Below are 12,423 nucleotides of genomic sequence, written 5' to 3'. Positions count from 1 at the left end.
AATTTTACTATTAACTTACATTAATAATCACTATTGATTTTTAGAACAGGATTAGGGGGGAAATCTACCTGCCAATGACGAGGAAAAATAAAAGAGATATCAATATCACACTCTTTATAAATATAATATAAAAATAAGCAATTGATATTTGCTCATTTATCAACAGCTCTAATTTTTAGTTCGGTTATGAAAAGGGAAAATTCCCTAATCTAAAGCAGACATTCATTCTAAAGTTCTGAAATCATACTACAGATATCCTATCAACATAAACTGATAAGAACACTCCATCGAACTATTTTTTAACGACTTTACTTCTGTTGACTCAGGTGTATTTTTGAGTTTACATCTACAATGATGAGAGAAAGCTACCGACTGTGCGAAAACTTTATATGATTGAGCGAGTAAAAAGGTATGCTTGTTTATATTTAACAATAAAATTAATTTCGAATGTATTATATTAATTTTAGATATTATTGCTACAGAATATGGATTTTTTTTTATCGCCTTTAGAAAATAATTTTGCTGGCTAAACCACAGCTACCTTTTAAACTTCGAAGATTTATTATATTTCGATAATATGAATACGAGGAAAAAAATTCTGAAACTTTTTTAGTCTAAATATATTTAAAAAAAAAAAAGGTTACATGCTATTCACTTGTAAAAAATTATAGTACTAAGATTCTTCAGTGACGGGAATATTCCCATATTAGTACTCAGTTTCACCAATGTACCATTATCCTATTCTTTTAATCAGAATTAATTAAAAGTATATATATATTTCTTGGGTCAAAGCTTTAAAAATGGCAGAAAATGTTAATTTTTCTTAGAAATGTATAGCCTATATTCATAAAAGAGATGAAATATTGTTTAGAAAACAAATTTTCAATGAATTTCGCTTATTTTTAATGATGAATTTTCTTTAATCATTGCATATAAAGTGATAAATTTGTAACATTTTTTACACATTATACATATTCCCACACTCCGAATTGGAGTGAAGGGGTCTATTATAGCTCTCCTTCTTACTCTATTTGTGGCCAAATATTTTGCCTCTCGCCATGTCTTTCTGACTGTTTTCATTCACTTACAATCGCTCTGCGCCAAGTATTTTTAGGTCTTCCTCTTTTTCTATTCCCCTCAGGCTTCCAATCAAAAACTTGTTTTCCTTTGCATTTTTCAGGTTTACGTAAAACATGACCAATCCATTACCATTTACGTTTTATAATTTGCAGTTTATACATTATTGGATATTTTTATTGTGCATTTTTTCACATTTTGATCATAGAACAAAATTCACTAGAATCGCATAATATATTTATATGCCATAAACTAATCAAAAGACTATTCGAGTTAAATTTTATTCCAGTCATGTAATTTTCCATTGTAACTCAAAACTCAGTCCAACGAAGAAAAAACAATCGTTTTATAAAGTCATGCAACAAATATATAACAAACTATAACAAATATATAATAATATTTAAGAGATAAAATTGAACCAGATGTTGTCCAATACATTATGAGTGGTGGTCTTAGGAAATTAAATAGTGGCTCGTTCGGAGACGGCTACGTACAATAGCGTTTTCCAAAGNCGTGCATCAGTCACCATTTACTACACGGGGAGTCTTCGGCCGGCGAGGATCGAACCCACGACCTCTTGGATATGGGCCGGTTCCTAGTGCGACGTTCGGAGACGGCTACGTACAATAGCGTTTTCCAAAGGTTCATCTGTTCCGCGGAACCCTAGGGTTCCGTAAAAAGGGTCACGGGGGTACCGAGTGTTAGGACTTTTTTAAACCAGTTATGATTTTCGAAACCTGTAATTAAATTTATATCCAATTAATAATTCATTATGTATTCTGTCATTTTTATGGAATTATTTCGTTAAAATGCTTGTGAAGAAGGTAAATCCAAAACAATGTTTTTCTTCCTTTTTTTTTCTTTTTTATTCGATTATTAATATCAATATAATGAATGAATAATGAAAAGGATAGGCATTTGTAAACTAATTGCATTAAAATGTCTTATCGAAATAAAAGTAACCAAATTCAACAATGAAGAGGTATGTTTTCCTGTTAACCTTTCTCAGCGTTTATTTTCGTCCATTTTCGTTTTTATTTCAACGTAGAAATGGCTAGTATTTTCCGGAACAGGTATTTTGTACCTATTATTGAATCATATTTGTTAGAAAAATAGCATATTACTTCCAAAACCCTGTTACAAAGTACTAGGTAAAAATTCTGATTCAATTATTCTGTCCAAAGTCTACTTTTTATGTTGTTTTAAGTGCCTTTTAGTCATCTTTGGGCTATTTAAAAAAGAAAAAACAAAAAGGTCACCGATTTATCATGCGATATAGTCCTAGAGCAGTTGCCAGGCATTGCGAGGGGCCCTTCAAATTTTATGTTTCTGCAGAGCCTCTAGGAAAGTAAGTAACTCAGAAACCAGTTAGATTTTAGTTTAAATAATTCTGATAGATAAACTGCTTTTTAATTTTTTTTAATTCCTAAAAACGAACTAAGCAATTTTTTCCATTAAAATGATTTTATGGCTGTCTTAAATCTAACGATTTCAAGAGTTAACTTGCTAAATTTAAATGAATTAATCAAACAAATTTTTTAATCATGTTATTAACTGTAACTCTATGGGTTAAATTTCTATGTTTTGCATTTTGCTCCCAAAACTGTCTTTAAGAACCATGCTTAGGCAATCATGTATATCAGCTGTTTCCAAAATGTGTTCCGCGGAACCCTAGGTTTTTGTGAAGGATGACAAGGGTTCCGTGAGTTGGGATATTTTAAATCGGTAACGTGATATTTATATCCAATCAATAATCCATAATATATTTAATACTTCTTTTGTTTATATGAACTTGTTATGTAAAATGCGAAAGAAAAAAAAGTAGCAAAATTTTTATAAAAAAAATTTCAATAACAATATATTGAATAAATTATGAAAAGAATATGCATTTATAAAAGTTTCATACGTATTTCTTATCGAGCTTTCAAATCAAAATAAAATAACTAAATTCAAGAATAAAGAATTACGTTTTTATGTTAACTATTCTCATTATTTATAACAATTTTGTTAAAAACAAAAATAAAAATTTAAAAAACATAATTAAGGATATTTTTTTTCACTCTATGCATGCACCTAGAAAAAATTCATATTGTTAAATATTTCATTCTATGCATTCAAAGGTTTCAAAATAATTAGGAGATTTTTTTTTTCTTTTTGGTTAGTATATTCATAGCTGATAATGAACTTTTTTTTATAATGCGGCGTCCCAAAAAAGCTCGATCATTTGAAGTTCCATAGCCGAAACAAATTGGATAATGCTGATTTTTATGTTTGAAAACTAAATAAAAAAAAACTATTAGATAATTATTAGGCCAATAACAGCTTGTAAAACGCCGGGCACTGCACAAATGCTCCTCTCCACCTCTTGAATTCTTTGAACTAGACATTTTTTCGCGGAGGAGGTACTCAGTCATTATTTTAAAAGATAGTTTATTTTAAGGTAAGCAATATGTTACGCACTTTATGGTGCTATTTGTAATATAGTTTTTTTTTAATCAAAACACAATATAAAAGATACATCAACCTCAAGAAAACACCAACCTTAATGTATATTTTCAGATTCCTTCGCCAAAAATGAAGAAAAATTAGCGTATACATAAACGATCACAAGCGAGAAGGAAAAAAAACACATTCAAAACCTGTCGAATCCCCAGTGAAGAGGCCGATTTGCAAAACCAGTTTGATTTCCTGATGGAACTTAGAGGTGTTTCTTATAAACGCAATCAAACAAGTTTTAACACTATATGTAATAAGCGGTGTTAAAAGACTATTTTGAAATTATGTCTTCAAATTATTCGCTAAGTATACTCAGACAGTAATATCAGATGCGTAAATAAATTCAAGTACAAAATTGTACTTTTTGTACATAGAAGACTTTAACTATTGACCCTGTCGTCACGACATCAGTGACATCAGGTAACTAAGTAGCAGAATCCTCCTTTTATTTACTTTTTCGACTAAACTCATTGCGAGAGGTCATGTAATTTTTTACCATTTACTAAAAGGAGGATACTTGTTTGACGCAGTTTAGAACTTTTTCTCCCTTTTTTTTGGTTGTTTAAACTAAACTCTATTTTACCTATTCTGTAAATAATAATTTCCATTCCCAAATGTGAACATATTTTGACTTGATTTTTTACAGGAATTCTAAAAATATAGGTAACGGGATTCTAAAAATACGTATTGCGGTGATTGCGGAATATCCTGTGGAAAAATATGATAATGGTTTATGTTATTTAGAAACACATATTAAATTTTTAATGCTTTCATTTCATTTTTAACTAAATTGCTAATCTAATTTAAATATCCAAAGAGCAAGTTTTATTTGAAATCACAATTTATCAATATAGTTATTTAAATGATATTAAAAATGAATTAAACAATTAGTCCAATTTATCTTAATATATACTATGGGGCAGATATCTTGTCATTACCAGGAAATATGATGGATAGTAAAAATTTTGTTATAACAATATTGTTGTCCACTATTACTAGAGTAATCAGACAGAAATGAAAAATGAATTATGTTTGTTGTTTTCAAAGAAATATTTTACTTTCCTTTTTCAAAAAATTATTCGGTTCTCAGAAGTCAGGACAACAGACATCAGCGATTATTTACCGATAAAACTTTGATAACACAGGAGGAAAAAATATGAAGAAAATTTTACTTATCAGATAAAATTATCACTAATGTAAGCGAAATTTACAAACGCATTCTTTCTACTTTAGATAAATTTAAATTTAGAATTTATCACGTTTAAAATTAAATAGAAATATTCTGTTGAATATTATATTCATCGCATAAAGGGAATATACCTTAGAGATAAGCCAATTTTATAAATCAGTTATACAAAAAAAAATTATGTATATACATGTATATATATCGATATATATCTATATATGTATATATCACAATAAAGACATGATGGATAAAGAGAGAAAAACGAAAAAAATGAATAAGTTTTAATAAGTAATAAGTTTAACAATAATAAGTTTTATTTACTGCGCATAAGCTGCAAGTATATAAAACTCATAAAATAAGTTAAGAACATAAAGAACAAACATCTGTTTTTTACATGATATATCTTTTACTTAATATGTTCTTTTTGATCTCAAAAAGTTTTTTGAGTGCTCCTCACACTATTGTACGGCTATATTGATACAATAGTAGAAAGCACTTCTTTTTGCGGATAAAATCGTGTGAGCTGATGAAGAGATTACGGCTTTAAATTTTTTTGTCTTCCTTTTTAATATTATTTTTAAAAATTTTTTTTAAAGATTTTATTTTATTTCAAAAAAAAAAATTTCTTCTCTTTTCATTAATTTTTTATTTTTTCCTTGTTTTCTCTGTTTTTGACTTTAATATATATATATATATATATATATATATATATGNAATTATTAGTGAGAAAGAGAGGATGAAAAACATTGAATTCAGGTCCTCGGAGGTGCATGCATATATGTATATATATATACATATATATGTATATATATATACATATATGCATGCACCTCCGAGGACCTGAATTCAATGTTTTTCATCCTCTCTTTCTCACTAATAATTCGACAAATTCCGATAGCATTTATATTTTCTCTTAGGTTAAACATTAATTCACGTCCCCGACTTGTTTTTACCTCATTTGTGATGAGCAAACATTTAAGGAAAATCTATTTTACGGTTGGCGATTGCAGAACACCATGCAAATTATTTAAGTTCGTCACCATTTATGTATATATCAGTCACCATTATATATTAAGTTATAACCATTATATATATATCACCATTTATATATTAGGTTCCTCACCATTTATATATATTTTGCATTTCTAATTTCTTATTTATGTTTTAATTTCAGGAAAAGCAATCAAAGGCGTCGAAGATGGCTCTAAAATAGCTTTAGAATAATAAAAATCATTGCCACAAAAACTTAAGATTTAAACATTAGACATGGAACCCAAAGCCGTATTACGAGACAAATCTGTAAGAGACATTTGGGCTGCTATTGATAAAAGCACAATCAACATTTTGCAAAACACAAAATCTCAGACCTTGTATTCATCTCCGAAAGCATCCTCTCCTGATAAACAGAATGTTGTTCCTTCTGGGTCACAAGCAAAAAGCACTAGCTCCTATTTCAGCACTTTGGAAAAAGCGAATCCTGCAGAAGCATACGGTTTATTTCAGCCTGAAGTGTGTAAGGTTGAAGACGATAATGTTTCCTTGTATTCAATATGGACCCCAACAAACAATGATAACTTGAAAAATAAACACACAAGTTCTTATGAAAGTCCTTTAATTGACCTAGACACATCAGAAAATTTAAAACAAACAAAGGCTTTCCCTACTAATTCATCATATGGAACTAATGAAAATTCCTTAATAGACTCAGACGTGCCAGTAAATACAAATATTTATACTTCAACTAAAGATAGCAATTATGAAAGTTCTCTAATTGATCTTGGAATACCAGAAAATTCATATACAAAACACAATAAATGTATTTCACCTAAAGATTATACTTACCGAAGATTCAGACATGATTCAGGAAGTAACTCGAACAATGACAATGTTTCAGAAAAATCATTAGATGGACTGAATGAAGAGACATTTGGAAAGTTTTCGTATGCTCCAAATGAATCGGAGTTGACTTTAGCTGCGATATCAGATGCTACAGCGGCGTATGAACTTTCAGAAGACAAATCAATCCAGGAGACATCAAAAACAAAGGTTTTCGAATGTTCCGAAACTGCGAAAAAAATGCGGGAAGTTCAAGAAACGGCAACAGGAACCAAACCCAAAACATACATAACAAAAGTGTACAAACAAAATAATATACAACAGTCTTATCAGCGTGATGGTAAGAAAAGAAACGGCAATAACAAAAATACAAGAGAAATGAAAGATCAAAATGTTCCAAATAACAAAAATATAAAACCAAATTCAGATGAAATCCTTAGCGTGAGCCGGGAAAACTTAGCCATTTGCAAAGCTCGCCCTTTACAAGGTAAATTTAGAAGAAACTTTACAAACAATGAACAAAGACGAGTGACTCGCACTCGAGAAACTTTTCACAGTCAAGTTTTTCCAAACGTTCAAGCCGGAATTGCTACTCGTACTAGAGAAACTTTTCACAAGAAAGGTAACATGAGTTATTACACAACTGAGAAGATAACATATGTTCGAGGAGAAAAATTAGAAAATATGCACAAAGATATACATCAAGATCAGGAAAATAACATTGTTTGGCAAAATATCTCCAATCTTGGTCATATAAATGATAGAGAAGTTTTATGGGACAATGATATAAAGTTAAAAAAATATTTTCAAGGAGACAAGGTTCCCCAATATTATGATAAAGGTAAAAGGTTACCCAATTCCAATTGGAAGACCAGTGATGAGAAATATAAACTTGATGAAGATAATATCCCCATATTTAAAAATCAAAACATCTCAAAAAAGCAGGAATCGAAAGAATCCAACTGCTTGGACCAAAGAAAGACATCAAAAAACGAAGTTAGTCAAGGTAAAAAGCTTACTTTCAGAGGCAATCTTCACTGGCAATCTTCAACTGATAATTCAGATTTGGACGAACCAATTAACATTCCACAAGATAAATCTTCTGAATTTATAAATAAACAAAGCCAGAAAACCGGTGATGTTGGCCATGCTGACAAGAAAAATGTGGTTCATTTCAAAATATATGATCCAAAACTTCGCCGTCCTACCAAAAAGAAGATCATGATCAATCAATATCCTGAAGCCAAACTCAAAAGTAATACATTTGACAATCCACAAACAAGAAAAACTACAATGCACTATGTAGCATCTGGAGGCGCCCTGACTAAAGATTCAGAAGAACAATTCCCATCTAAGAATGCCGCTGATAAAAATCTAGAACAAACAAAACTCAAAAATAATTCTTTTAAATCATCGCAAAACGAGAAAACTGGAATTCCCTATGCGAAATTAATGAACAAGGATTTACAAGATCATTTTGAATTTCTAGAAAACATTAACCTAGATAAAGCAGACGGAGAAAATAAAACCTTTGTAAAAGACGTACTAAGTAATATCATATTAACCAATAGCAATAATACAAGGAAAATCCCTGGACTGCCGGAAAATTCTATAACTATGGCAAAAAGTGATTTAAAATCTTTAATAAACGACGGCAAAGAAATAGCTGATCTGATAGTAGGTTGCCAAAGAACACTTGATATGTTTAAATCTTTTTACTATGAATGGATAGACTTACGAAAACAGAGCATAAGCTTATTAGAACAAATAGTGATGATAATTAACAATTCTTCTAGAAAAAATGATACAATGAAACACGTGATTGCAGCAATTAATATTGCAGCTGGTGCAGCTAATTTTGTACCTCACCCAGGTGTGCAATTAGGTGCAAAAGTAGCTGGTGCTGTTGGAGGTTTTTTTGCAAATTTTTTCACCCGCACTGACTGTAAGAAAGATGTGAATGCTAAAGAATATGAAATTAAAGAAATCTTTCAGAAGGATATTGATTCTTCATCCTATGTTTACATATACGGAGTACAATGTGGCACCCAGTTTCAAGAAACGTGCAATGTTATCAGTAAATTTTACAAACATTTGCTTGAAATAAACTATCAATCAGTTATAAAAAACCACGAATTGCTAGAGTTTATGAATGAGATAATAGAGCACAAGAGTTCAGATACTCTTACTTTCTACAAAAGACTTCAAATGTGCTACGAAAGATTAATTATAAATTCGAACTCAGTAGACAGCAGAGCTTTCGTAAGAATCTTTGAAGATGTGCCAGAAGCAGTTGAAATCATTGACTTACTTCCTTGGAAATTCGATTCAGATGGATTCGATAACAGTATTGTTCAAGATGCTTGGGGTGAATTACTTCTCCTCTTTCAAGCTGATAATCCAGCAACTGTAGATATCATAAAGAACAAAATTCAGAACTGTTTATTATTTTTAAAGAAAGAACATAGAATACTGTCTAGAAATGTGACTGGTCTCTTCAGAGAAACAGTTAAATAACTCTAATATAAAATTATGATTTTAAGAGCTTGTAAATGCAGGGTGATGTATTTTATGTTATAAAGTTACTTGCAATGTATTTTAAGTAGCTTGCAAATTTTAAAATAATTGTTCAAGAGTTCTTCATTTATAAAGCAATGTACACTTTTCAATGTTAACTCCTTCTTATGACAAATTTTAGAAACTGTGTTTCTGTAAACGTCTGTGAAAGCTTGATGTTCATGACATGCTTATCTTTTAAAATTATTTTATTGTCTAATATAAAGTTTCAAAATTAACTCACCGATTTAGACAGACACATGGAATAATAAGAAACCTTAAAGTCTGTTGTTTGTGAATTTCCCAACAGAAAATAGTTTAATTATTATTTGCGAAAAAATTATTCGTGCATCTATCCAATATTAAGTGGAAAAGCTTAATCCTGTCTGATTTTTACGACCAAATTGCTGCAGAGTAAGAAGTAAGTTTGGGCTAAGAAACCTCAATTTCTATGAAAAAGAAAAAAAACACATTTTTCCACAAAAATTTCTGTTTACATATACAGACATGAATTATCACCAATTTATGCGAGATGCCATTAGTTGTCAAAGTTTGAAAGAATGTTTTAAATAATCCTGTTTAAAATTGTTTCGGAAAATTGATCTCTTAATAAATATCTTAGTATCTATAATATTTCCTTTCAAGCCAGTGATTTATTATTTATACTGTCAGTGAAGTGACTGCCTTAGCTTTCTACATTAACTATACTTTGTAGTGATTTTAAAATAAAGGTCTTTAATAATCTCTATAGGAAGGCCAAATAACAGAAAATAACACTCACAGCCAAAAGTTTAAATTGTTGTATAGACATATATTTATATTATAATTATAAGAAAGGTGAATATATGTAATACATTAAAATATTTGAAATGAAACTTATTTGAACATTATAAAACTCATAGGTTTTGTCAAATAAAAATCTAATATTTTCTGAAGATTTTCTTAATCAGTTGAATGTTTGTCTTTACAATTCAAATAAGAATCCAAAAATAGCTCTGAAGAATAACAAATTATTGATAATAGTGAATAGTGAAAAAAATTTTGAATTTACTGTGACAGTTTTCGATAATTTTGTTTCGACTTTACTGCATTTTTTTTTTTTAAATGAAGTGAAACTATCAAATTACAAATGAAAAGTTACAAAGTGGAAACTGTATGTACCTGTGACCAGTAATTAAAAAGCTGCATAAAGTTATTAAAAAATGCTTCGCCCTTTTAGAAGAATTTTTTAACAACTATCTGTGAGCATGCGATAAAGTTACCAATGAAAAGTCAATGGGAGCAAGTAAACTCTACATATTTTTTTTAGGTGACTGATATCTATTTATTTTTAAATAAATAGATAAATAAGTAAAATATAATTGAATTTACTCAGGCAGACAAAAAGTACCAATAATTCTTTTACTAACAATGCACTCACCATCCAAAAACTTTTACTTTAAACCTTTTACTTTAAAGTTTTTTCAACTATTATGAAATAAAATAATATAGAATAAATATTAGCTAAAAGTTATATTCTTAATGGAATATCTTTGGATGAACGAATTTTATAGTTGAGTGCAAAAAATTTTCAATTTGAATAACAGATTCTTGCGATAAAGCGAAATATGCAAATAATAAAATTAACATTAAAGGAACCCAAACTTTGGACCGCTCTTTTTCTCTATGGGGACCATAATGTTACCATCTGTAAACTCACCATGAAAAGTTTTTACATATTGATCAAATCTCATAATTATAAGAGTACAAAAATAGTATAAATATATAAGTTATATAAATATTATACTAGTTTTATTTTAAGTCTTAAAATTAATTTTAACTGAAATAAGTATAATACACTAACTAAATTATATCGTCCATGGGCTGCAATAGAGGCATAACTCAAAACACATGCATTTTGGACTAAGAACAGGTGTAAATATGAAAACACATTCTTTTCAGCAGCAATACTAGCACAACTCATAATTCAACCTGAAGGTAATCTTCGTATAAGCAAACTAAAGCATTTCCTATGCATTTTCTCTAGCAATGAAAACTTTAAACCCACTTATCTCAAAACTTGATTTTTTGAGTTGTGCTGCTATTGCAGCCCATGAGCGATACATATCCATCATTTGTTTGAATAACTTACTTTTAAAACCTATAAGCAAATTAGCTTTTAAACAACTTAACCATATTTGGAGCACGTTAGGCAAGGGGAAAAAATTAGGATTAATATTTGTTTTAAACTTAAATTGCAACAGAGTTTATGAACATTAAATGTGACAAAGAGAAAAAATAAATGTAAATGATAAAATAAATATAATGAATAATGACAAATCTTTATAAAAAAATTTGTTGTTTATTAAGTTTTCTGACATTTTTTTTTAATATCAGAAACTACAACTCTTTCACATTTTAGGAAGATCTCAACTAGTCTTTTTATATTCACATATTTGTACATATTTTTTTCTGAAAAAAAAAAACAACAAAGCAACAATTCAAACATTTCATAACTTTCTCTGCACACAAATATTAGAAGATGAATGGGAAAAAAATCCATTTTTATGTTAAGCAGGTCTCATACAACCACTGCATCAATTAATAAAATACTACTCACAATATAAGATGCTCTACATCTTCCGTACAAAATATATCACCAAAACTCTTTGTATGGTTGTACAAGTATAACACGACTATGGCACAGGCATAAAAAAATATGACATTTCAGCCTGATATAATCAACTATTCTCTTAAAGAAAAGTAAAACAACAAAACCAAATAATCTACACAACTTATTTCTAAAACTAAGTAGAAATAGTTGGAGCCAAATATTTTCTTGTCTAACTTAGTAAATCTTTAATACACTGTTGCATTGAAACGACAGGTAAAAGAGAAAATAATATAGAGAGGTAGACACCTGGCTTCTTAAAATAAATAAAAGGAATTGTCAAAAGTAAAGAAATACTGACTATCATTACTGATTAATTTATATTAATTGCTCATCAAAAAAATAAGAAAAAAAATATTTTTGCTTTGGCACAATTTTAAAAGAATTTATAAATTCCTGAATTAAATTTTGATACTTAAAATACTACACAAGATAAAATATACACGGTGAACAGAAAGTAATGTAAAGTATTTAGAGTCTCATAACACATGATATACTAAGTGGAATGTAAAAAATTATTAGGTGTACATACTCAGCAAAGTATGTAGATTCTCTGAAAAAATCATCAAAAGTCGCCAATAAAGAAAATTCGGCACTTACAGCCTAATGTGAAATTAGTTAT

The 12,423-nt window shown here is 29.2% G+C and overlaps 1 protein-coding gene across 1 annotated transcript; it reads left to right on the top strand.

Annotated features, from left to right (window-relative positions):
- Nucleotides 1-271: 271 nt before the first annotated feature.
- LOC107450139 (MATH and LRR domain-containing protein PFE0570w) lies at nucleotides 272-10,086 on the top strand. The gene is made up of 2 exons (XM_043046830.2): nucleotides 272-409; nucleotides 5,934-10,086. The coding sequence occupies exon 2, from the start codon at nucleotides 6,026-6,028 to the stop codon at nucleotides 9,110-9,112; it is 3,087 nt and encodes a 1,028-aa protein (XP_042902764.1). The 5' UTR covers nucleotides 272-409; nucleotides 5,934-6,025; the 3' UTR covers nucleotides 9,113-10,086.
- The last annotated feature ends 2,337 nt before the right edge of the window (nucleotides 10,087-12,423 follow it).

The sequence above is a fragment of the Parasteatoda tepidariorum genome, chromosome 5 (genome assembly GCF_043381705.1).
Source record: "Parasteatoda tepidariorum isolate YZ-2023 chromosome 5, CAS_Ptep_4.0, whole genome shotgun sequence".
Classification (NCBI taxonomy): domain Eukaryota; kingdom Metazoa; phylum Arthropoda; class Arachnida; order Araneae; family Theridiidae; genus Parasteatoda; species Parasteatoda tepidariorum.
The sequence above is the reverse complement of the archived record's forward strand: the minus strand, read 5'-3'. Positions and strand labels throughout refer to the sequence as shown.

Bases quoted from the DNA above. Each gene is read 5' to 3' on its own strand.
- LOC107450139 (XM_043046830.2), top strand. From the start codon at position 6,026: ATGGAACCCAAAGCCGTATTACGAGACAAATCTGTAAGAGACATTTGG.